The following is a 27,229-nucleotide window of genomic DNA, read 5'->3' on the forward strand; positions in this document are numbered from 1 at the left end:
CACCATCACCTCCTTCCGGTTTGCAGGGCGACCGGAAGAGGGGCAGTTCCGGGCATCCACCTGCGTGGCGGGACCCGAGGCGGCCATCTTTGGTAAGGGAGGCGGACAGCTTTCCCTCCCTTCATCTGATGCCTGCCCTGAATTATGGCGGCTTCTGCGCCGACACCGCACGCGACTGGCTTCCCAGCCGAGGGCCGGTGCGGTTATTATGTGGCCAAGAAGAAGAGGTTCTGCAGAATGGTGGTGGCAGCTGGGAAAAGGTTCTGTGGCGAACACGCTGGTGCCGCGGAGGTCTGGTATCGCGCTGCCCTCCCGAGAGTCGGAAATAAGTTTCCTGGCCCCGCACCTTTCCTCTCGCACCGATTTCTGCTTCTGTTCCCTGGGGTTTCCAGCCTTTTCCGTTCATCGGCGCGGTTCTGGGCCCCCGGGAGCGCTGAGCCGGCGGGGACCGGCCGTGTGGATACTAACCCCGAATTCAGTTTTACTCCCCAACTCCCGCCTCTTACTCCTCGCCGCCTTCCGGGTGGGAGCTGTCGCCCGCCGTGCACAGTGATCCCAGGTCCCTACGGGTTTCCTGAGCGACCACCTCTTGTCAATGCGGTGGAGAGAAACTCTTAAAAAATATAAGTTGGAAGCAAGTTATACTTACTTTGCTGGAAAGAGGAAAGAAAAAATTTTTTTTATTACAGCTGACATTCAGTATTATCTTGTATAGGTTTCAGGTGTGAAGCGTAGTGGCGTAGTGGATAGACAATCATGTACTTTACAAAGTAATCCCCCCGAAATTTCCAGCACCTGAACGTAACAATCTATGCTGACACTTGGGCTCACCCAAGGAGGAGATCTCCCACCAGAGCTCTTTAAGGGACACGTTTTTTAAACTTATTTTTCAGTTACAGTTGACACAATATTGTATTAGATTCAGGTATAGAACATAGTGATTAGACATTTAAAAACTTACAAGGTGATCCCAAATAACTCTTATCACCCACCTAGCCCCATACATACCTATTAAAATATTGATTATATTCCCTAAGCTGTATTTTACATCCCATGACTATTCTGTAACTGCTACTCTGTACTTAGTGGAGAAGAAAGATTTTAAAACATGTAAGAATTGACTCTCCCTTTAAAAATGAAAACAGTGTCCTGACTGGTTTGGCTCAGCGGTTAGAGCATCAGCCTGTGGACCCAAGGGCCCCCATTCCATCCCCGGCCAAGGGCAGGTACCTAGGTTGCAGAGTCCATCCCTGGCCCTTTGGGAGGCAACCAATGTTTCTCATGCTCTCTCTCTACCTTCTATTCTATCTGGAAAAAAAAAGAAAAAATATCGTCATGTGAGAATTAACAAAAACATTCAATTTTGTTAGTACAGTTAGGCCTCTAATTGTACTATGTTTTATGTGTCGATATTTTTATGTGTGTCTGTATTTTTATATCTCTTTAGGGTATAGATGATAGATAAAAATGAGAACAAGCAGAGGGGAATGCTTTTGGGAAAATACCTGTTGGATAGGTTTTAGAAGGATTAAACCGAATGGACAGGTATCTATTTCATGATTGATATTTGCCCAGAGGGTAGTGTTTGTGTTGAAACAAGCTTATTCTGGTTTGAGATTGTGGGTGACCTGTGACTTACAGTGAGGACTCTTGGCTGCTTTTGAGGGGACAAGCAAACATGCCTTGCTTGAAGAATGAGATTTATGATAAGAGAAGCATTTTGTTCTCACTCTGTTATGAGACCTTGGACTTTATCTTAACCACACAGCTGGAAGATGACAGCAGATGATGATATAATAGAATGTGAATAGATCCTTACAAGCTGATCGATATTCGTGGAGAGGAATATGTCAGCACTGTGCTAAGCAGGTTTTTAAAAAACTATTAGTTCACTTAATCTTCCTAAATTTTCAGAGGCAAGATATATTGACATGTTTTGGTTGAGGCAATATATCTACCTCAGGTCATAGAGTTAGGAGCTAGAGCTGAGAATCATATCTCTCAATACTATCCTGTGACATACAGATTCGTGTGAATGTTGGGTAGACTTGCCATCGCTATTTCCTTTCATTTTTCCTTGTGCATGTAGTTAAATTCATGTAACTTAGGAAAAAACAGTATGTGACTGCTCTCCTGACAAGTTGCAAAGTGAATAGAATTTGGCCACCTATCAAATAGTTAAAATGCCATATTTCATTGTTTCTAAAACACTTTCTTTTAACATTTCTGACATCCAGATATATCATGAAGTCGATGACATGTCATAACTTAAATTGGAAGTATTTTTTCTTAGTGGTGCCTAAAATAGTGTCTATTTTAGTCAGTGCTATCATAGGTTCAGAAATTCATCTGTAGGTCTTCTTTATAACCTGTTTGAAGCTACAGACCCTTGTTGTCCAAACCATTATTTGCTCATATACATAAATCAGCTACACTGGCCACTTTTTTTTGTTGTTGTTAAATCCTATAACCTAATTGAGCCAATGTTTTATTAATGGCCTTTTAAGATGTCCTTGCCTTGTTTTGAGAATGCATAAACTTATGATTACACTGAAGTCAAATCTAGTACCTGTAAACAATAAATTCGATATTTTATTGAAATAAATATATCCTTTTTCTTTGCTAGGAAGAAAATGCTCGGAAAAGAATACTGTGTCCTTTAGATCCAAAACAGTAAGTACAAGGTCAGATAAGCGTTTTTCTTTGCTGAACACGGTAATTGTCACAAGTATTATTTTAAATAATTTTCTCTTTAAATGCAGCACAGTATACGAAGATCAACTAGCAAAGCATTTGAAAAAATGTAACTCAAGAGAGAAACCAAAACCTGTAAGTATTTGATCAGTGAAACTGAATGCTGAAACGTGTGCTGTGTAATGTTTATACGTACTAAGTAGATTACAGATGTGAATATTAAAAAGACTAGCCCTGGCTGGTTTGACTCAGAGGTTAGAGCATTGGCCTGTGGTCCAGAGAGACCCGGGTTTGGTTCCCGCTGAGGGCATGTACCTCAGTTGCAGTTTGTCCCCGGCCCTGGTTGGGTTGCGCGGGTGGCAGCCACTCGATGTGTCCCTTTCACGTCAATGTTTCTCTCTCTTCCTCCCGCTCTATCTGAACAAAAAACGAAAAAATGTCCTCAGGTGAGGATAAAAAGACTCTTCTCTTAGAGACTTGACTGTGATCACTGCATTTGAGTTTGTGAAGGCCAGCTCTGTATCAGACTGAGAATCCACACATAGCCTTCATTCAGATAATAGAATTTTATGCAACCAAAGTGTTGTTCAGCTAATAATTTCACAATTTATTTACTCAAAAATATTTACTCAGTGCCTACTAAATTTATTTTAATAAAATATGATCCGAACCTTCAAGGAGCTTATTTGAAACTGGTAAGTAAACTTGAAAAAATGGGTATTGTTTAATAAGTTCAGTGGCAGAAGTACACATGATAAGAACATATACATATATAAAATTTAATATGAAGTCCAAGGGGTCAAGAAAAGCTTCTCAGAGAGAATAATTATCTTTTTTTTTTTTTAATCCTCACCTGAGGACATTTTTCCATTTTTTGTTCAGTTAGAGTGGGAGGGAGAAAGAGAGAGAGAGAGAGAGAAACATTGATGTGAAAGGGACACATCGAGTGGCTGCCACCCGCACGACCAAACAGGGCCAGGACAAACTGCAACCAAGGTACATGCCCTCAGTGGGAACTGTACCCAGGTCTCTCTGGACCGCAGGCCGATGCCGTAAACACTGAGCCAAACTGGCCAGGGCATTTATTTTAATTAGTATTTTTAGGTAGGAAAAGTCAGACCTAAACTGTTGTAATATCTGTATTTTATCTCTGATTTTGGTCATGCTTCCTGTCTGATAAGCAGCCACATGTATAGTTGATACTTTGTTTTTGCTTTAACACCATAAATAAACTGGCACAGCATTCAGTTTGTGCTGTAGAGAGGGAAAAACTTTAATAAAAATTGCTAATGAATTTCTTTAGACCACAGATGTTCACAAAACCACCTCACTAGACTGTAAGATTCATGAACACTGAGACTTTTGTCTTTTCTGTTCTCTACTGTGGTGAATCCTCAGCATCTAAAGCTAATTAAGGACCACAGTAGGTGCTCAATAATTATGAAATGAATGAATGGATGAAGGGAGGTGCAGATGATGGGTAGAAGGGAAGGATCCATATTCAGCTTAATTTTTTTAAGCTTTTCACATTAACAGTACTTTTATGGTTTTGTTTTTGTTAAGGATTTCTTTATTCAAGATATTAATGCGGGCTTAAAAGATGAAACGGAAATAACTGAACAAATGGTAAGTACCTGACTTAATATTTACTTTTATTTTTATTTTTTAATCCTCACCCGAGGACATTTTGTTCAGATAGAGTGGGAGGGAGGGAGGGAGGGAGAGAGGGAGGGAGGGAGAGAGGGAGAGAGAGAGAGAGAGAAACATCGACGTGAAAGGGCCACATCGAGTGGTTGCCACCCGCACAACCCAACCAGGGCTGGGGACAAACTGCAACTGAGGTACATGCCCTTAGTGGGAACCGAACCGGGGTCTCTCCGGACCGCAGGCCAACGCTCTAACCGTTGAGCCAAAGCGGCCAGGGCTTAATATTTACTTTTAAACAATATCCATAAGCTATCTCCACATTGTGAATAAGCTGTGTTCTAATTTTTGTTTGGAATAAATAGATTTTTAAAAAAATTTAGAGTGCATTTTTCTATAGATTTGATGTTCTTAATGATCTTATGCCTCATTTTGGTATGTAGGTTCCAATTTCTTCTCTCTCTGAAGAGCAGTTGGAAATTTTAATTATGAAGCTGAAAAAGGCAAGTGAAGGTAAGTCTACCTAAAGTTGCAAGTTCAAGATTTTTAAGAACAGTTAGGTGGTATGTGAATTGATACCAAAGTGGTTTAAAAAATGTTACTACCATAGGTCAGGGCCCTACGGTTTCATGTTTGGTTGCTTAAGCTGTTGTGCTTATATTTGGCACAGGTTTGAACTCTACACTTAAAGATCAAATTCTATCCCATCCAGCATTGCATGATGCCCTTAATGACCCTAAAAATGGTGATTCTGCAACCAAACACCTGAAACAGCAGGTATGTTTAGGCCATAGTAACTCAATTAAAAATGGCCTTTTGTTTGTTTGTCCAAAACTAACAATCTCTTCTTTCTAAATATAGTTATTAATGAGATTTCATTTAGTTTACCTTTCAGGGTACAGAATCTTTCCATTTAAAAAAGATATGTATAGCCCTGGCCGGTTTGGCTCAGCGGTTAGAGCGTCGGCCTGCGGTCCAGAGAGACCCGGGTTCGGTTTCCGCTAAGGGCACGTACCTTGGTTGCAGTTTGTCCCCGGCCCTGGTCGGTCGTGCACGTGGCAGCCACTCGATGTGTCCCTTTCACGTCGATGTTTCTCTCTCTCTCTCTGTTCCTCTCTCTCCCTCCCACTCTACCTGAACAAAAAATGGAAAAATGTCCTCGGGTGAGGATAAAAAATAAAAAAATTAAAAAAGATATGTATAAACATATATTAAATATTTTTGGCATGGGTATGGTTCTGAGTACTGTGCGTTACATATTTAAAAGCAAAGAGAAAAAAATTTAAAGCCAAACAGAATTTCTCAATGTGAACATGCTGCCTTATGTAGAAATTAACCTTGTTATTTTCCCCATTTGAGCCAAATGTGTTTGTTCTGGTTTATAAAATAATCACGTGAAGTTTGCAGGCTTCTATTTTAGGTAACATTGAAAAATTAAAGTTACTTGGTCCAAGAAGATGCTTTGTTGAGTTTGGAGCAGGAAAGGGAAAATTATCTCATTGGGTTGATATTGCCTTAAAAGATGCTGAAAAAGTTCACTTCATCCTTGTAGAGAAGGTGACCACACGATTCAAGGTGAGTGGGACTACCGCCGTGTTAGTAATCAAACTGTTTGCTTGCTCTTCCTTGTAAAGAAACAAACATAGTGAAGAAAATGAATCTTTGTGTTTATTATAGCTTTTTTTTTAAATGATTTTTTTTTTATCCTCACCCGAGGATATTTTTCCATTTTTTGTACAGATAGAGTGGGAGGGAGAGAGAGGAAGGGAGAGAGAGAGAAACATCGATGTGAAGGGACACATCGAGTGGCTGCCACCCACACGACCAACCAGGGCCGGGGACAAACTGCAACCGAAGTACGTGCCCTTAGCGGGAACCGAACCCGGGTCTCTCTGTACCGCAGGCCAACGCTTTAACCGCTGAGCCAAACTGGCCAGGGCTGTTATAGCTTTTTATTCTAATTATATTGGTGACTGGAACTAAAGATACAGTTTTGTTTGTTGGTTTTGTTTTTATCCTCACCCGAGGACATTTTTTCCATTTTTTTGTTCAGATAGAGTGGGAGGGAGAGCGAGGAAGAGAGAGAGAAACATCGATGTGAAAGGGACACATCGAGTGGTTGCCACCCACACGACCCAACCAGGGCCGGGGACAAACTGCAACCAAGGTACATGCTCTTAACGGGAACCGAACCCAGATCTCTCTGGACTGCAGGCCGATGCTCTAACTACTGAGCCAAACCGGCAAGGGTGAAGATACAGTTTTTAATCCAAATTTGGTAATCCATTGATCTGAGTTCTAAAAGTTATTTGCAGAGACAAGAAAATATGTGGAAAGAGCCAAGCTCAAGCTAGGAGTTAAAAGTCTTGGGTCCCCTGCCACTTAACTCTTTGTTCAGGAAACATTTATTGAGCATTCCGCCAGCACCCCGATAGACATAGGGTAGGCAAAGGCAAATACGACAAGGTCTATAGCTCTGTCAATTATATATAGAAAGGAGAGGCAGACAAATCAATAAATGATTATAGAAAAGGATTAAACCACGGTTCCCCGACCAGTTTGCTCAGTGGTTAGAGTATCGCCTCACTGACCAGAGTCGTGGGTTTGATTCTGGTCAAAGGCATGTACCTCAGTTGCGGTTCGTCTCTGGCCCTGGTTGGGGTTGTGCGGGAGGCAACCAGTCAATGTGTGTCTCTCACATTGATATCTGTCTGTCTCTCTCTCCCTCTCCCTCCCTCTCCCTCTCTTCCACTCTGAAGACAAATAGAAAAATAACCTCAGGTGAGGATTTATTAAAAAAAGAAAGAATTAAAACACAGAAAAGTCTGCACGGAGGTCAATGTGGGTCCAAAGGAGGGAATGACAAGTTTTTCTGAACAGAAGGGAGGGTGATTGACTACACAAAAAAGGTGATGCTTGAGGTATGGTATGTACTTAAAGGTGAATTAGTGTTTGCCAGACGGAGAGTCTGAGAAGCATTCTAGGAAGCAAGAACAGTGTGACCCACGTCCCTGAAACAAATAGAAACATGGAGACATTTCTGCATGATGGGAGGACTTGGGGCCAAAGGAGTTCAGCAGTAGGGAGAGGGCAGGAGGGCTGGGTTACGGACGGTCTCATTTATGCTCTCCAGTGGCGTCCAACTTCACCCTGCTCCGTGATGGGGATGTAGTTCCTGTCTTCAAGATGCTCATGGCAGCAGGGCAGCCTTACAGGTCTTTGGTTCAGCATGCTAAACCTCATTATAATGGTGAGCACAAGATGCAAAGGGTTTCTAAAACATTGTCATTCAAGTTGGTCAGAGAGTCTGAAACTTGAAGCAGGGAGATTGATTATAAGATCATTATTATCCAAAAATCCAAATGAGAAATGGACCAGAGTGTAGGCTGTGCCCACGGACAGAGAGGAAGGAAGGAAATGAGTGATGTTCAGATGTTGGAAGCTGCATACTTGGTGATGTGGTGTCTGGTGTTCAGAGAGCTCCGGGCCGCAGCACAGACTAGTAATTCGTAGGAGCCTGGCTGTACAGCAGACCAGTGGTGACCCTTCAGGGGGCGGGAGAGGAGGCGTGAGCCTGCAGCAGAGTTTCTAGGGGCCGCAGATAAAGGAGCAGGCGAATGATCTTAGTGACCCTTGGTATCTTGGGAGTGTTTCAAGTTAAAGGACATAAGGTATACGTGGTCATATATAAAATTTTTAAGCCTTATAAAAATTCATATTACTTTGGAGTTTTCATCAAAAAACATACAATCTTAAATTTTTTGTATTAAGATCCTCTTTTATAAAGACTAAATAAGATGGAAACTTTTTTGCTCTGAATTTTGAAAACAAATAGAATATTTTTATTTTCATAAAACTTTTTTTAAACATAAAAAAATCCATTGTTACAACTTTCTGTTTGTGCAGGTCGATGGCAAACACAGAAGGAAAAACTCAGTGTTTGAAAGGCTTCAGATTGATATTCAACACTTGTGTTTGAGTAAGTTGCATAACTTTCCATTGTCTACTATAAATCATAGACGTCTCCAGCTCTGAGGGTTACTTAGAAATTCAGTCGTGCAGAACAGTGCTTCAGGGCAAACAAGGGGAGGCCTGAGGCAGTGCAGGAGAAATAGCCTGGGCCTGAGTCAAGGAACTTGTATTCTCGCTCGCTCAGTGGCCACCTGTGTTGCTTATCAAGTCACTGCATCTTGGAGCCTCTTATTCCTGAACTACAAAGTGAGAATTTTTTGTTTGAGTCTCTTTCAGGCCTAAAATTCAAAGATTCTAATTATTTCTCTGTTTGGGGAGGCACATTAAAGCCTTATTTCATGAGGGAGCTCGCTTAGTTCCCATTTCCTATTCTTTCAGACAAGATTCCTGTGCTAAGCAGAGAGAAACTGCCTGTGGTAGGAATTGGAAAGCATCTGTGCGGTGTGGCAACAGGTAAGTGAACATACTCTAACGTCTGGACGAACACATGAAGTCTAGCATACCATGGCCCCCACCAGTTCAGTAGTCTCAGGTAGTTTACATCACTTCCGTTCAGAGCTCATTCGTCTTCGTGGTGGCGCTGGCCCTGTGTTAGTTCAGATCCAGGGCTTTCCTGCTTATCTGGCCATTTTGCAGTATTAATTAAGGTTTTCGTGTAAATACTCCATCATATGGGACCTTAAAGTTCTTTGGGTTGTATTTCAACCAAAAAGTAAATGAATCATTTATTGAAACTGTATGGTATTACCCCAAAAGCTACTAATTTTGCTTGGGAAAGACTGTGAAACCTCTCCCACCAGAAGGTGATTGTATATCAGGATTCTGTGGGGAAAGAAAAAGGAATATTAGGAAAGAATCTCTGATGTCTTGTCTTGGTACTTTGATCCACCAGCTCCAGCAGGTGCAGTGGAAAGAGAATGGGCTTTGAAAGCAGATGGTCCAGGTTTGGCTCTGCTGTGTGACCTTGGCAGATTACCTGATCTCTCTGTGCTGGGACTGTCTTGTGTCAGTTAAGTTTACCATACTACGGGTAAAGTGTCTGGCACCTCCTGCCGGTCTCATCATCCATCCATATGGAGAGCTCAGAGCCGCCATACAACATTATTCACATTGGTTGGAAATGGCTTTGAGTGTCATAGTTTTTATTTATATATTTATTTTTATTTTTTAGACAATTCAAGGTTTTTTATTTTATTTTTTAATTTATTGGTTTTAGACAGAGAGGAAAGGAAAGAGAGAGAGGAACACTGAATTGTTGTTCCACTTATTTATGCATTCATTGTTTGATTCTTGTATGTGCCCTGACTGGGGATCAAACATGAAACCTTGATGTATCTGGACGATGCACTAACCAACTGAGCTACCCTGCCACAGCCTGAGTACCATGGTTTTTAGATGGCTTTCCTGTACTTACCCCATTTAACCCTTATAATGCCTCTGTCCTGTGGAGGAAAGAAGCTTACTGCTGCCCACCAAACCCAAGTTTCTCAGAAGCACAGCCTTTGCTGGCCACTTTTCCCCTTTGATTCTCTGTGTCTGAATTCCCGTTCATGACTCTGTCGTCATCTTACTGAAAAAACCTCTGCCATAGCTACCTTACCCTTCTCGACATTATTTCCTTCTCTGTGGCTCTCTTTACTGGTTCTCCCTCTCCATCAGTCCCTCCGTCTTTCCTTTCAGGACTGACACCTACCGTTGGCCAATGGATGTCTTTCCTCTTCATTTCTTTCTTTGGCTTTTCTTGAGATCAAAACTTCCGTGGATTGTAAGTGTAGGTAGATAATTTACTCTGTACAAGTCATTTCTCAGCCAGGGTAGGAGAAATGAGAGTCAATCCAAGCATTTGGACTGAAAGTTTTTACAAACGGTAGATCGTAAGCTTCAGGCTGTTTTATTGGGAAGCAGATTTTACGCAGAATGTATCATTAGAGAAAGTTAGATGATAATGAGAAGAGAGCAGATATGAACAAAGGTGACCATGAACGAAAGAATTGTTACAGGTAGAAAGCTAAACAGGTTTGTTGTTTGGTTTGGGGTTTTTAGAAACCATAGTGCTCACTCAATGTGAAAAATACTCATTTTAAAGACAATGTCGTCGGGGCCACATGATTGTGTTTGCAGATCTTGCATTGCGATGTTTGGTTGAAACCTGTGGTGCCAGTTGTGAGGAAAGGAACGAAGAGCCTTTAGCCAAACGCATAAAGAATGATAAAGCAGACAAAGAAATTAACACTTTGGCCAAGGAAGGAAGTGAAAAAAATGTCCCAGACAAGTGGACCCCTGTGGCTGGCATTGTTATTGCACTCTGTTGTCACCACAGGTGTGACTGGAGACACTATGTGGGCAAAGAGTATTTCAGGGCTCTGGGCCTCGGAGCTGAGGAATTCCACTATTTCCAGCGAATGAGTAGTTGGGCCACTTGTGGGATGCGGACAACTTCTCTGGAAGCCTCAGCTGTTCCCCGGAGCAGAGAGAGTGAGAGTGACGACAGCGAGGATCACGAGGACAGGGGTCCCAGAACCCCTGCCGCCCACGCTGCGAGTCTGCCTAGGTGAGTGGCTGAAATGTGCGGCGCTGGGCAGAAATACTTGATTATCGCTGCACTTCCTTTTCAGATGATACTACCAGAATGTAGTCATGAAATGTAGTTTATCATCTCATAAGTTATAATACATACATTTTTATTGTGGTCATAAATAAAATGTGTCTTGTAAGCATGGGACACAGCACGCACTCAGAATATTGTGGGTTATCTAGTGGCTCATCAATAAATAGAAGTGATCAAATAACTTTCTATAAGCTTTGACAAAATTTTGACATTGTTTTGTATGTGTTTTTCAATTCAGGTTTCTTACTGTAGAAGAAAAGAAGAAAATAGGGCATCTTTGTAAATTGCTGATTGACCAAGGCCGAATAGAGTATTTGCAGCAGAAGGGATTCCACCCCATGCTACAGTACTATGCAGACCCTGGAGTGTCTTTGGAAAATGTGCTGTTAACTGCTTTACCAACTCAGTCCTCATCAGCGGAAGCAACTTCTTAACAGAAAAGAAATTGCAAACAGCATCTGTCTTCCACCAGAAAAGAAAAGCATTTTAAATTGTATTTTTATATTCATAAAAATATAAGTAGCAGATAATACGAACTTTTAAAAAAGGTTATGGCTTCACTGAACTTTGATAATAGCTTTACTTGAGAAGTCCAGACTTGAAGGTTCACCAAATTCCAAAGTAATCTTCAGCAGGGCATCTTGAGATCTGTTACCCGTCAGGACTTTCAGAGATTGGGAAAGTTGTCACGCAGTTGACTGGGTCATCTGAAACACACAACACAGTAACTTTCTATTTGCATTCATTTTGAAAATTTGTTTTCCTTTGGTTTTATTTAATACTTTTTATCTCTCAAGTTCAAGATGTAATGATCAATGATCAGTTTCTAACAAGGGCCAATCTGAGAATTTGGCCTCTGTGTGGATTTTTCTTTCCGTGCAGATCTGGAAAGGATAGTCGGTTGTGATTTTTTTCCCTATGCAAAGTAATTCAGAGATGTTTACAATTAATAAATACAACTTCAGATTTCCAGGGTCATACCTCTATTTATATATTATATCAGAACTTGTCCATGCAAACACCAAAACCAAAGAGATGTTTTCAAGGGGGGAAAACTATATCATTTTATTAGATAATTATGTAGTTAGAACTTCCAGAAAGACACCTATAAGCCCACTTCACAAATTAAGTTGGAAATTTGCAAATAACTTCTGAAATTAAGTATCTCATCTATTTTAACAGGCTATTTTTACATGTATAAATGCAAATATAAATATATTCTCTCTTGTTTGGGAAAATAATTTGGAGTAAAGTAGAAATTAGGTAGTGAAACCCAAAACCTCACATTTAGGGCTCATGTAACTCGAACAGTTTCTATGCACAAGCAAGTATTAATCCAAACATATGGTAGGACTGTTACTCTTTCCCATGGCTTGTCCTTGAGTTATTGTGCCTTTATTTGTAAAAAAAAAAAAATGTGTTAACTGTGGGTACATTTGCCAAGGTACAGATTCAGAATTACTAATTCTGTGTATTATAATGATATTCTTAGGTAACTTTTTATCTTGTAGGTCTACGACTACATGAATTATAAATTAAACACCTAGTCTATCTTTTATTCCTGACCTTTTTTTTTTTATCCTCACCTGAGGACTTTTTTTTTTTTTTTTTTTTTTTGCATTCTTTTATCTTCAGAGCAGGAGAGAGAGAAACATTGATGTGAGAGAGACACATTGACTGGTTGCCACCCACATGACCCTGATCAGGCTGGGGACAAACTGCAACTGAGGTATGTGCCCTTAGTGGGAACCGAAACCGAGACTCTCTGGTCTTGGGCCGATGCTCTAACCACTGAGCAAAACCGGCCAGGGCAATTCCTGACCTTTCTATTTTAGTTTTATCTTATGTTTTGTGAAACTGCCTGGGTTCAAATCCCAACCCTATGACCTCGGTGTATGACCTTGGCCAAGCCATTTACTTTCTTTGTGCCTCAATTTCCTCCTCTTAAAATGGGGATGATGACAGTAATAAAAACTACCTCACGCGGTTACTGTGAACATCAGATGAGATTATAAATGTAAAATGCTTAGAACAGTTTGGAGCAGAGTATGAAGTACCCAATAAATATCAACTGTTATGAATAGTACTAATTCATGAATCTATTTTAAATAAATAATAAGCAGACTTGGCTTTATTGTCTTTTTGTTTAAGTTGTAACGTTTTTCTCGCATAAGTTTTATGTCAAATATTAACTAAAGTAAGGTAGTTTGATTATATTTTAAGTTAGTTACTTATGCCTCCCAATCAAGGAAACATCAACAAAGATAATATATCATTCAGTAATTAACCTGATTTACTGGGTCAGACAATTTGCATCATACAATCCATTTTGTATCATTTAATAACTTATGCCCAGAAATAAATGATATTCTACAACAGGCATGATCACATGTTTCATAAAACAAAATTACACTGATTAGAATCTTGTGGCCCATTTAGCTTAATGATGTTTTCTGACAATAGTACCAAGTACTTTATGGGAAGTAAAGCTTATCTTTCAATATGCCAGCCGTAGGTCAATGACAGTTTTCCCCAACCTTGTTTATTTCCCTTAATGTGACAAAGTGATATATGTGGCACATGCACATAGCTAGTCCTTGGCCTGCAGAATCTGAATGTTCAGCAAACTCCTTGAACTTGAGAGTCATCTCCACAACTGCCTCTTCCTGCATGTCCCACGGGTTCATCAGATTAGCTGTGTTGAACCAGAGCTCGTCCGCTTCACCTGGTCTGCCCCCCAAGCCAGCTCCAGGGCTTCGTTTCCCCATCACCACTGGTCCCACTGCTCAAACCAAACGCAGATTCGCCCTGATTCCCCTTTCTCTTCACAATCGTCCATTCTGTCGCCCAGTTGTCTTTAATATTATCCCACGCTTTCCAAAACTAGGACCCAAACTACTGCAACTCTTTTACTTGTCTTCTACCAAACCACCGTCCACGTCATTGCTTCTATGACCTGCAACAGACCCAGTCGTCTAGACAGCTCCTTTGGATGCTGGTGAAAACCATGTCCTCCAGCTGAAAAGCTCTAGAATTGCTCAGATTATACTCATTCTTCAAGGTAACCATTTGAAGATGTAACTAAAATCTACCTTTTGACCGGAAAACTCAACATTTTAGTGAATTATAAAACTACGATTTCTGCCTGGCCAGTGTGGGTCAGTGGTTGAATGTTGACCCGTGCACCAAGGGGTCCAGGTTCAAGTTCAGGTCCGGGCACATGCCCAGGTTGTGGGCCTGATTCCCAGTGGGGGGCGTGCAGGAGGCGGCCAGTTGTTCACTCTCATCAATGTCTCTCTCTCTCTCCCTCTCACTTCTCCTCTCAAATAAATAAATAAAAAATTTTAACTATGGTTTCTATTACTATACTATTGTTTCCCTGTTTTTATTAACATGACTTTTGCTGCTTGTCCTTCCCTTAATCTTGGTTTAAGCTAAAGGCTTTCTCTTTTTTTTTTTTTTTTATCCTCACTAATTGAGGACAAAAATGACATTTTTCCATTTTTTTGTTCAGATAGAGAGGGAGGGAGAGAGAGAGAAACATCGACATGAAAGGGGCACATCGAGTGGTTGCCACCCGCTCGACCCATCCAGGGCCGGGGACAAACTGCAACCGAGGTACATGCCCTTAGCGGGAACCGAACCCCGGTCTCTCTGGACCACAGGCCGACACTCTAACCGCTGAGCCAAACCGGCCAGGGCTGTTTTTTTGTTTTTCTTTTAAGTGATTTAATTCTAAATTATCAGAGACTGATTGAAATCTGCTTATCAAAACCTCACACTTGAAGTATTGGTTAAAAATCTGTATTCACAAGATTTGTCATCCTCAGGCAGAACCTGCTTTGTCTTCGCGGACTGTAGAGAGGACACGTGGCAGAGGCAGCGTTCACGGGAGTGTGACGAACCAGAGTGAAGCTTCGAGAATCGCATCTCCGCTTGGTTGTGCTCCCGTGCTTGCCCGAGACATGCCCTTCCCCCTCCACTTGAAAGTTCGGATACCTGTACACCTTCGTCAAACCTGGGAACCTATTGGAAGTTCGCTTTTCTCCCTCCCGCCATGTAGACCCAGAGACCAGAGCGTGACAGAAAAGGTGAGCTAGGAGAGATCTCTAAAGGCGTTCATGTGCATGGCCACTCCTCAGCCACAGCAACCCTGGACCTGTGTCACATACCGGTCTCACCCGCTCTTCTCCGTGACTCCTGGATGTAGGTGTGCATGAACTGAAGGCCAAACAGTTCCTGTTCCTCCTCTTCCTCCGTGCTCTCGAGGGGGGGGAGTGTCACCTCCAGGCGCAGTGGGTTGTCTCTGAAGTTGACAAACCTAGCAGTTTACACAAACAATGAGATTTTTAGAGGTACCATAGAAGTGTACACTTATTTCCCTGGAGAAGACCAATGATAATATTCCAAATTACTCCTTTTCAACTGATTTCAAAAACTGAACATGTTGGTGAGATGTGATACATCCCAAGAATCTTTAAGCTTCTTCCCTAGAAGAGAAAAATACTAGCTTGAGACAATGAATTTTCAAAACTTATAAAAGTGACTGTCAGTCCACAGCATATGGTTGAACTTCCAGGGCAGTTCTAAAGCATCTCACACACACAGGTGCTCCTTGACTTAACAATGGGTTATGTCCCAGTAGACCCATCATAACTTGAAAATAAGTAGAAAAAGCATGTAATACACCAAATCTACTGAGTATGATCGCTTAACCTAGCCCACCTTAAACATGCTCAGAACACTTATATTAGCCTTCAGTTGGGCCAAGTCATCTATCACAAAGCCTACTTTATAATAAGGTGTTGAATAGCTCATATAATTTATTACATGTATCACTTTTGCACCAGTGTCAAATCCAGGGACCATCTGTACAATTAACACAATAAAGTTTGCATATTTTATAGACTTACTTGTGTCTTTTCATCAACATAGCTTCACCATCTGGTACAGACCTTAGTTGTTGCTGAGTGAGTGAGTGAGTGAGTGAGTGAATGATTTTTGTTATGGATGCTGTGGAATTTGGCATGAATTCTCATGTGTTATGTTCACTGTCAGGGAGTTGCATTTTGGAAGGAAAACACCAAAGGAGTTTCAATAGTAGTTAACTTGGATGATTTTCATGAAAACATTACCAACAGAGGGCATTTCTTGACTCTGATAAATCCCAGCACTGCCTTAGTTTTATGGACTCATTCTTGAATAATGTAGAATTATTTGAATCCTACTTATAAATTACAGAGTTTCAAAGTTGGACAAGCGGTTGAAGTGCATGCATTCATATGAATGAGAACGCAAATCTAGTTGTGGTCATTCTCTAATGCTACTTTGTTCTGCAGCCAGAGAGTAAATGTCAGGTTTGTGTCAAGCGCTTACCTCAGGCTGGTCATCTCTTCCATGCACACTGGAATATCTCGCAGTCTATTGTTGCAGAGAACAAGAGTGCCCAGACTTTTCATGTTGCGGATGGTTTCTGGCAAGCATGTTATTTCATTCCGTTGCAGCCATAATGTATGTAGATTTTGCATTCTGAAGCATTAAAAGAGGTTTCTGCGATTAATCAATCACATAGAATATGAAAACCCTGGTTCTTATTAATTTAAAAATCAAAGAAGTGTCACCTTTTATAACATTGAGTTACCTGACTTCCCATCACCTGGTTATTAGGGAAACTGGATTGAGTAATCAATCTGTATAGTACAGCTCTCATTGTGTGGTGGTAGAAATGAAATAGTGTATTCTAGAATTCTTCACTGTTCTCATATAATTTCTTAAAGAAGGACTGCTGTAAATGTGGTCTAACCTGATTTAGTCTTACGAGAAAAATCGGAAATGACTAATACACCCATTTAGGGCAAAGTAATATTCAAAGTAAGTAGACTGAAGCCAGGCTGCCTAGGTTTGAGTCCTCGTTTGTACACTTACTGTGACCTTGAGTAGTTTGGCCAACATCTCTGTGCTGCTCGTCCCTTTTTAAAGCACAGAAGTTGTGGCTTGCGTGAAGCTGTGTTGTTATAGTGTGCAATATTCTTGCCACTTTGTGGAAGTCAGCCAGTTTTTCTCTTTTCCTTTCTTATGAGTAAATGAAAATCTCTGAAATGGCAGCACAGAACTAGATATATGTATTGTGACTGATTATGCTGGAGGTCCCCTTTGTTTTGTTTGTTTGAAGTCATCTTATCTTAGATGACTTCATCACATCTGTTGGTAGCATAAAAAGTTGTTTATTTTACCTTTCTATGGTATCCGGAAGTTGTTCAAGTTGGTTGCTTCCCAGGTCCAGCCACTCGAGGGCGGGCATGTTCAGCACAGCAGGAGGGATGGTGGTGAAGCAGTTCATGCTCAGGTCCAGGTGAGTGAGCTTTAGCAGCCGGCTGAGCTGGAGAGGCAAGCAAGGTTTTCCAAAATGAGGGTGCACCGTGTGGGCTAGACTCTCCCATGGCAGAGGAGATAGAGATTGCATGTCAAGGAATGCTCCTGTTATGCTTGGGCTGTGTTTGTCAGTCGTCCACAACATATTTGAAATCAAAATAAACCCAAGTAGCCTCCAGAACTCTCATAGAAAGTTCATCTAGTCAAAGAAAATGTATCTTCCAAAATGTGTGGGACCTGCCTGGGAGAGACTTTGTTTTCTTTCTTTCTTGCAGTAAACATACCTGATGCTTTCCTTTCACCCAGGAGTGAGCTTGGTGTGGGAAAACACAAGTTCAAAATAATACTTATGGAAACCCCTTCTTTCTGGCGGATGCGTTACGTATGGTTACAGAATTGACTGTTTAGTAATTCTATTTTTAAATGAAAACATCAATAAAAATGGTTAATTATTTCAGCTTAAGAAAGAAAATATGTTGCTATGACTGCATCTGTGTCCTCATCCCTTCCTCCTCTCCAGAGGTGACGCCTGTCCTATCCAGTATTAACATTGATGTTTATAGTTTATTTTTTGTTTTTGTTTATTTTTATTTGTCTTTTTTCTTAGTTTATTCATTTAAAAAGTAGCCCTTTAGTTATCCGTTTCCCACCCCCAGTTTGGGAAAACTGTGAGTACATAAGTCCTCCACCATCAGACCTTAAATAAATGATAAATGCTGACACCAACTTTACAAGGTGAGTACCTCATTTCCATTTTATAGACGAATGGCTTAGGAGGTAAGGCTATCTGCTGCGCCCTCGGATTTCCACGCACCGAAAGCCATGGCATGTCCTCCCTCTTTCCATGTAGCAGCAGCATAAGCTTCAAGTGTGAGAATGCAGGTAGCTGTATTTGAGGGCTCGCCTTCTAGCTAGGAGAGCTCTGTGTTTTAGTTCTGTATCAGGGCACATTCAGGATGCACAACTTTAACACCACAGAAAAATGCACAAACACAGTGTTTTGTAGGCAACAAAAGCACAAAGGTTCCATCTAGTAATGGATGTTTCTCCAGCTTTAGAGTTTAAACCATAAATAAAACACGTTTTCAAAATCTGTCATCAGACTTTAAATGGCTCAAAACAGAGTACGAAGAGATTGATTTGACATTAGCAAAAATATGTTTATGTGTCTAGAGTGTGCACCAAGGCCAAGCGGTAAGCCCTCCCACTGCTGACTTCTCACTGGTACTAGGACGCTCTGATTTCAGGGAAGTGAAACTGTTACAGTTGAACAGTCTTAATTTTGCAAATGTGAAAACTGAGACCAAGTCACATAAAGTGATGTGTTCAAGGAATAAATAACCCCAGGCTCAAGATCTCAGCACAGTATCTGCTCCAGTAAAACCTATTTCTCTAAGTGAGGAAATTAAGGTAAAGACAAGTTAATAGACATGGCCAAGTTCACACAGTGTTTTGGCGATAGAACCAAACCCAGAAACAATAAGAATTAGAAATTAGAAATAAAATACTTATTGGCCCTCTTGTAGGTATAAAGAAATTGTCTCTGCAATCACCATTGTCATCATAAGCAGATACATACTTTTCATAAAATTGAACTAGTACAAGAAGAGATAGATATAGATATTTTAAAGGCTAAGTTTTACTTGCAAGAGCAACAATTAGTGGCGACATGTTTACTGGTTTGGAAAAAAGAAAAGTGATATTTTCACTGAGATGCAATGGGAGAAGGTACTAGTGTATTTTACTTTGAGTTGTATTATTTTTCTTAGCTTTTGTTTGCAAAGTCATCATTTTTGAGGCAAAGCACCATGGAAATTTCCTTTCTGATTCAAAGAGCATCAGATATGTTTGAAAAGCAATACAAATGTCTATATCTCTATGATTCAGTTTGGTTTTTACAATAACAAGACATCAGAATCTCGACGAAATCAGTCTGAAGGCTTTCCAACCCACTGCTGTGCTTTCACTGGTGGAGCCCAGGAAGCTGCTTTTCCTAAAAAGGAAACACTTGTCCCTGATCTGAAGAATTCACGTCTTACCACTTCACCTCTCAGGAACTGAGCGCGCCACAACCACCAACTAGTGGACAAAAGAGTTGCTTTTTTTTAAAAAAATCCTCACCCGAGGTCATCCTTTCATTTTTTGTTCAGATAGAGCGGGAGGGAGAGAGAGGAACAGAGAGAGAGAGAGAAACATCAACGTGAAAGGGACACATCCAGTGGCCGCCACCCGTACGACCAACCAGGGCCGGGGACAAACTGCAACCGAGGTACGTGCCCTTAGCGGGAACCGAACCCGGGTCTCTCTGGACTGCAGGCTGACGCTCTAACCACTAAGCCAAACCGGCCAGGGCAAAAGAGTTGCTTTTTTAAAAAAATCAACACACTGTCTGTGCTTCATGATGATTATTTATTCACTCAATAAATATTTATTAAGTATCAACTACAACCTAGGCTGTGCCTTCAACTCTGGGAATAGAAATAAGTAAAACTCACTCTGGTCTCCAAGATCATAGTCTAGTCAATGAAAGATGTCAGTACTGTGACAATAACAGAAGTATCTTTTATGCTAGAGATTTCTCTTATTCAAACAATGCATTTTACTTGAAGTGGTTTTCACTAAATGTTTCCTGAAACACAGTTTATAACATTTCTTTACTAGTGTTATTTTTAACGATCATGCAATTAAGAGAAGTAAACCACTAGCAGATGGGAAATATAATCATCAGCATTTATATCTCTCTGACCTCTTGTGGAAGATCACATATGTCTCTGTTGACAGCAAGTTCTAGCTTCTCCAAGCTGGCACAATTACTCAGTTCCTTGGGGACAATCTTGATTTTGTTGTAACTGAGAATCAGTTCCTGAAGTCTAGTAAGCAGTCCTACAAAAATAATGCATAGTAAAGAGCAGGTGAATAGAAAATAATGTTTCCAAGTTATGAAGCATTACAGCATTAAGAATTTGCCAGTTTCATATTGATAAATTCAGTTGCATGTTCTTAACTCTTCCCAGATAAGGGGCAGGTTTATCAGTGCTTTAGGCAAAAATACATTTTTTTTCATTCTGTTTTATCTATACTGTATCCTGACCCTGACCAATTTTCCATCTGAGGATTTCTTTTCTCCTTTAAGAAATCTTTCTAATTTTCTTTCTTGCCTTCAACCTATCACCTTCAAGGAGAAATAACTAAACTAGCAATATTGGTTTTAGCATCTATTCAATTATACTTCCAAAGAGACTTTTCTTGCATTGATATTTCATCCTGAATCACTTTATTAACAAGAAATTTGGATCCCCCCGCAGAACGTCAATGTAGATTAGATGTCTAAAATTTTCTCAAGACTCAGGACTGTGTAACAATGAGATCTTTATTCCATGTATCAAACAAAAATCTTTTTTTAAATGTAAGTAAGTTTTCTTTTTATTTGAGAGAGAGAGAGAGAGATTTGTTGTTCTACTTATGCATTCATTGGTTGATTCTTGTATGTGCCCTGACCAGGGATTGAACCCACAACCTTGGTGTATTGGGATGACACTCTAACCAACTGAGCTACCTGGCCAGGGCCTCAAACAAAAATCTTTTTCTCTTCTTTTTCTTCTTAAAGAAAGGCAGGCTGCCACCTGCAGCACCTCATCTGGATGTGTCTGGAGTCTTGGAAGCTTGACTACCCTACGTTCTCCGTGGACCTTGAGAGCTTGTTTGGAGGTTCTGGCAGGGGAGCGCGCTACTCCTATACCCCTGACCGAAGGCCCGTGCGCTCCTCTGGGGGAAGGCCATACTCTTCCACCGAGGGTGCGCAGCTTCCCGAGGGCTGCCTGTGGATGGGGAGGGGGGAGGGGGCACCCGCCTAGCCGCCAGATCGCTGAATCCACCCTGGCGATCAGTGGGGTGACAGATGTCACAACCAGATCGCCCTCACATCCTCAAGCAAAAATCTTCATGACAAGCACACCTACGGGCAGATAAACTAGCACAGGGATACAAGCAGTCTTCCCTACCTATCCCTCGAGGTATCTCTGAAATTGTGTTTCGAGATAAATCTAACACAATGAGGTTCTGGAATCTTCCGATGAATTCAGGGATTTTCAACAGCCCAGTTCTGTGCAGCTGCCACTCCTGTAGCTGACTCAGTTTCAGCAGAGAAGAAGGAAGGGTCTGACGCAAGGAAAAGGAAACACAGTCACTTTAGTACTTAGGTTACTTAGTGTTACCACGCTGAAGTGTGACTTAGAGGTATTATTTGATCTGTAAAAGAACTTGGGATATGTTTTTCTCAATGTGCTTCCAAGTGCTTTATGTTATTCACTTTTTGGGGGGCTAAACAATTAGAACTATGTCCTAAAGATTGTGTTGTCTTGGGTTTTCCTAGAGTACCTATGCTGTAGACTATGAGAATATGGTGGGTAATTAAAATCATAGAGAAACCAAAAAAGCATTTTTATTATTATTATTATTTTTTATTCTCACCTGAGGAAATTTTTGCATTTATCTTCATGTAGAGTGGGAGGGAGAGAGGGAAGAAGAGAGAGAGAAACACCGATGTGAGAGAGACACATCGAGTGGTTGCCACCCACACGACCCCATCCGGGGCCAGGGACAAACTGCAACCGAGGTACGTGCCCTTAGTGGGAACCGAACCCGGGACTCTCTGGTCTGCGGGCTGACGCTCCAACTGCTGAACCAAAGCAGCCAGGGCGATTTGTATCATTATTTGATTAAATAATTTATTTAACTCATGAACATCATGAACATCAACTGTAACTGAAAATAAAATTATTTAAAAAAAAGATTAATTCTTTAAAAATACAACTTTAATTCAAACTTCTCTTTCCCTTCTGTTTATACAAGTTTTTAAAGAGAATTTTTAAAAAATTTAAGGATCTTAAGAGTTTCAGCTATTCTAAAGTTTCTGCCTTTTCCCTTTCAGCCTAAAATAGTCAAAAGAGAAAATAAAAGAGCTAACCCCTAGCTAAATATACCTATCTGCGTGAAAACACTGACCAAGGGAGAGAGGCCCATGTAAAAACTAGAGTACACCTCATGTCATCAAAGCAGAGTGTGTGTGTGTGTGTGTGTGTATGTGTGTGAGAGAGAGAGAGGGGGGTGGGGGATAAGAAAGTAGGTGGTGGACCTAATTAAAATATTAATACCCATTTCCATTTTGTGAAGTTTTAACTGAGTATTTGCTTTGGAAAAGCTATGTGATTTTTCATTAGGCAGACAGCCATTATTTTATGGAAAAATGAGAAATTACTTATTAAAAGGATTTGTAGAAGAAATATTACAAATGACTTAAGTTTAGGCTGAGTAGAAGCAAATTGAATTTTTGCCAAAAAAAAAAAAGTGACATTAGGTTTCTTTTCAGTTGTTCATGTTTCAGTGGTCCAGATCACGGGCATACTAGGAACATCGGCATTTCTAACCGTTTCAGTCTTAAGGGCAGTCTCAGAACCAGTCTCGCAATGATCCTGCAAAAAGCAAAATGTAGAAAATCAAATATTCCTTGTAAAGTTTACCTTCCACTCCTCTTGTTCTATCTTCAGAATAACTCTCCCGTTTTCCCTGGTGACCTTTCCTTTCAGCCTGGTGAAGTTCACGCGTTCCTCCCAGATCTGCACGAGCCTGGCGACCGGGGAGTCATTTTAGCTCACAGGCCATGGCGAAGGAGCATTCACTGTTGCATTGAACTCATGAGAGCAGACACTACACTTGATTTTAGCCAAAAGCATTCACTTTTATATAAAGAAAGGCCTATCAAAACAACCATTCAATCAATACTATCTGGAAATCCAACAAGGATTTTTTTTTTTGTAATTTTAAATATGATCAGTATCACCAATGCCTTGCCTTGACGTCATTGAAAAGTATCATAACTTCGTAAGTGTTTTTATAGCAGCCTTGTTGAGATGTAATTTACATGCCATAAAGCTAATCCTTTTACAGTATACAGTTCAGTGGTTTGGGTATATTCACAGAGTTGTTCAACCATCTAATCCAAAACATGTAATCAGTCATCAAAGAACATAAATTTAATTCATTTGAATATTTATTTGCCAAAATCTCTTGACATTGGGAGGTGGTATATATTCTTAACAGTACTGCCTATTAACTAATCTTCAGCAAGGATTTTATTTTAGTGAACAGAAACCCAAATATCTCTAAAAATGTAATATCTGCTGTCTATATGGTTGTATTTACAAACTAGTTCTATAGGTCTGTGTATTTTCATCTGCCACTTACCTAAAATGTAACTAATCTGCTAACAAGGGAATACCACTGCGTGTAGCCTTTTAGACTGAACAGCTAAGCTTCTGATTAGTGTGGTTAACTGAGACAAAATATATAATGTCATCTCTTCATTTACATATATTTTTTTTATCCTCACCCAAGGACATTTTTTGATATTTTGTTCAGATAGAGTGGGAGGGAGAGAGAGAGAGAAACATCGACATGAAAGGGACACCTTGAATGGTCGCCACCCACATGACCCAGGGCTGGGGACAAACTGCAACCAAGGTACGTGTCCTTAGTGGGAACCGAACCCGGGTCTCTCTGGACTGTAGGCTGATGCTTTAACCGCTGAGCCAAACTGGCCAGGGCCATTTACATAATTTCTATAAGAAAAGAACTATTCAAACAGTAAGCATAATGATTATTAAATACTTATACTCATCAAAAGATATATGTATTTCAGAGCAAGATCAAATGACAAATACAATTGTCTTATTCCCTAATCTTTACCTTTAGTTAAAGAATTAATCAAGTACCCATCATAAACTTAATTGAGTTGGGTGTTTCCTTTGGGTATACATATTGAGTTTTCAATAAATAAAAATCTCTATCAAACTTAGTAACAAGGCATTTAACAAATTTTTTTATAACAATGTTATGAATTTTTACTAATTCAAAATGATAAGCATGTCATAGCATACTTCTGCTGAAATTCCTTCTGTCGCTTCAGGTCTTCATTGATGATCTTTATCCTTTTTTCCCATACTTCCTTTACCGCATGGACAGCCCCAGTACAAACCACATTTTCTGACATGATTTCTCCACATTGTCGCAGAGTCCCCAACTTCATTAAGTTCTAAATAGCAGAATCACAGATGCCATCTCAGAAAGAACCTAGTTGTACCAGAGGAAACAAACAATGTGTTTCAGGATGTTCATTAGGTACCGTAATCATCACATAGCTTCTATTTATTGAACACTTTCCACGTTCCCCACACCATTTATACACTTTACATGCTATATGTCACCCAATGATCCTCATAAAAATACTGTGACATGGGTCCTTTTATTGTCTCTAAAATACAGATGAGAAAGCCAAGCCTTAAAGAAGATGAGCAATTTGTTCAAGGTTCACATATAACATGTGGCAGAGCTGTATACTGATGCCAAGTACGCTTCCTCTGTTACCTTGTAATTCGCAACAACAAAAACCCGCAACTCGTCTACATGTCCAATGACAGGAAAATGGCTAAGAGTGGACATTTAAAATACAACAGGTCTCTGGGGGTATCTGCGGACTCTAGCTGGAAAACGGTGAAGGGGTAACATGTAGGGCTGTTTGAGCTTGTGGGAAATAAGTTGCGAATAGACAGATGTACTATTGAAGATTTTCACCTGAATCTCAGAAATGAGAAAACTTTAATAATAAGGGAATGGCTATGTAAATTACGGTAGGTCCATTTGATGCCCTGTTCGCTTCACAAATAATGGTATTGGTTTTTCACCCAGTTACTTTCATAACAGTGAAAGAATTTGATTCATAACATAATTAATGGAATTATCTCTCCCACATTTAGGAAGTCAGTGATGTCCACATCTGTTCGGCATTGTTCTGGAATGCTATCACGCAAGGGAGTAAACAGGAAGTTTGTAAAGGGAGAAGTGAAGTTCAGCCGCTCTCATACACAGAAAGTGTGGTGTCCTATTCTCTATGGAGAGAAAGCTGGTAATAGCGATCCGACTTACAAATGCATGTTCACACTTGTCGGAATTGATACTGCAAATGTTTTGAATTGAAAATGGTACACTGCAAAGTTACCCACCATGATGTTTTTCGTAACAGCAAAAGACTGGAAACAGCATACATTTCCATCAGTGAATTGTAATAGCATCCACATCGTGGGAAATGACATAGCTCCTAAAGAAGGACGAGCATTTTAGGTACTGACATGCCTCAATGGCTGAAATTATGACTGTCCCAGCTTATCCGTCCGCCTGACGAGTGTGGGGGTTCGGCTTTCAGCTTTGTGCTATTAGAAGCAATACTGGTTCTAAAGCTCTAGTGTTTCTCTTCTTGGTACTCAAGTGGGGAGTCAGTAGATACTGGGGGTACTTTATGAAACAAGATATAGAGTATTTAAGTATAAAAGTAATCAACAGACAGTGCAAATAGGACATAACTCTAGGACACATAAGAGAACGTATGCCTGCCCTGGCCGGCTGGCTCAATTGGTTGGAGTGTCGTCCTGGACACCAAAATGTTTTGGGTTTGATTCCCAGTTAGGACATCTATCTAGGTTGAGGGTTTGATCTCTGGTCAGGGTGCAACTGATTGATGTTTCTCCCTCACATCACTGTTTTTCTCTCTCTCACTCTCTCCCTTCTTCTCTCTAAAATCAAATAAAAACATGTCCTCAGATGAGGATTTTAAAAAGAGAGAGACGTAGGCGTCATCTTTAATAATAAAGCTCCACGGGTCATGCCGAACATGGATAAGAAATAGCATGTAACTGCCTTTGCAGAAAAGGGAAAGAAATCTGGAGATACAACTGCAAACTAAATCCTGAAATAGTTCAAATGTTACTTCTAGGGTGATAGGGAGAAAATGGGGTAAAAAGTATTGCTTTTCATTATTAATTGCCTCTAAATTACTGATTTCTTTAAAGTGGAAGTATGCAGTGTGTGGTGAGAGACCAAGACAGAGAGGGAGAAGAAGTGTATTACAGAGGAAAAAATGTTTAAAACATCAGGATTGATATATAACTGCCAATATGCAGAAAATCCTCAGGAGAGGGTCCCTATTTCTAAGCAGTGCGTGCAGAATATATGCAGGGACAGCATTTGGGATACAAATGCTGATAATCCCACTACCTGGGTATATCACAGCCAACAATTTGTCTCAGAGTTTAGCAAGTTTGAATGATTTGCTTATCCATCAATCAAGTATTTTTAAAATCCCAAGTACCTACATATAAATGTGTATTTTACTAGACATGTATGTGCTCATTCATCTCCTCATCTGCCAGTAAGCGTTGGGCAGCCTTCAGTTTTCCTGTAACAGCGACCAAGTTCCCTTAGAGGGAAACAGGTCAGTGAAGGTGGGTGTATTTTTTGCCTCTACCTTGATTATTACTTTGACAAGCACATGGCCTGGCTGAGAGCTGGGGATGGCAATCGCATGACTGGGAAGGTCAGCTTCCCAAAGTCAAAGGAAAGCAGCACAATGTCAAAGCAAATGCTTCTTACCGGTCAGGGACATCGATCTTCCACAGGACAATGACGCGAGCGAACGTGAACCCCCAAAGAGACGTTTAAATGCAATTCCAAGTTTAACTGTGCATTCCAACAAGCACAGCCACAGTAAAGGCATCCTCAGCAATTTATATGAGAAGAATGGGAAAAAATTTTTTAAAAAAACACTCACCATCGTCAGTGGCTGCAGAAGCTGACATGCCCAAAGTCCGCGACGATCGGCTCACAGGGTATTGTTTCCAGAGCGGCTCCGAACGAGTAAAACCCTTGGTCAGACTGTAACCAAGTGAAAGGTAACGGCAGCCTAGTTCTAAATTTAGCTCCTGGACAAAGCTGAGAATAGCAAGGGTCACGTGGAGCTGCGGCGCGGGCTCAGCTGATGTGCGTGGGCGCGCGGGGGGAGGACGCTGAGCTGCAGGCTCGCAGCTGTGGGCGCCCCCGAGGGGAGCCGGG

At 40.7% G+C, this 27,229-nt stretch overlaps 2 protein-coding genes across 2 annotated transcripts; one reads left to right on the plus strand and one right to left on the minus strand.

Moving 5' to 3' along the window:
• The first annotated feature begins 129 nt into the window (after positions 1 to 129).
• Positions 130 to 12,345, plus strand: TRMT13 (tRNA methyltransferase 13 homolog). The gene is made up of 11 exons (XM_036272911.1): positions 130 to 291; positions 2,627 to 2,673; positions 2,763 to 2,829; positions 4,258 to 4,320; positions 4,782 to 4,851; positions 5,009 to 5,115; positions 5,746 to 5,913; positions 8,245 to 8,317; positions 8,689 to 8,763; positions 10,432 to 10,861; positions 11,157 to 12,345. The coding sequence occupies exons 1-11, from the start codon at positions 145 to 147 to the stop codon at positions 11,350 to 11,352; spliced, it is 1,443 nt and encodes a 480-aa protein (XP_036128804.1). The 5' UTR covers positions 130 to 144; the 3' UTR covers positions 11,353 to 12,345.
• On the minus strand, positions 11,532 to 27,062 carry LRRC39 (leucine rich repeat containing 39). The gene is made up of 9 exons (XM_036272912.1): positions 26,949 to 27,062; positions 24,226 to 24,418; positions 22,810 to 22,915; positions 21,292 to 21,448; positions 20,037 to 20,173; positions 17,152 to 17,297; positions 16,295 to 16,447; positions 15,091 to 15,239; positions 11,532 to 11,625 (listed from the first exon to the last, which is right to left on the minus strand). The coding sequence occupies exons 2-9, from the start codon at positions 24,372 to 24,374 to the stop codon at positions 11,570 to 11,572; spliced, it is 1,053 nt and encodes a 350-aa protein (XP_036128805.1). The 5' UTR covers positions 24,375 to 24,418; positions 26,949 to 27,062; the 3' UTR covers positions 11,532 to 11,569.
• Between the last annotated feature and the right edge of the window lie 167 nt (positions 27,063 to 27,229).

Source organism: Molossus molossus, unplaced genomic scaffold (assembly GCF_014108415.1).
Source record: "Molossus molossus isolate mMolMol1 unplaced genomic scaffold, mMolMol1.p scaffold_m16_p_20, whole genome shotgun sequence".
Taxonomy (NCBI): domain Eukaryota; kingdom Metazoa; phylum Chordata; class Mammalia; order Chiroptera; family Molossidae; genus Molossus; species Molossus molossus.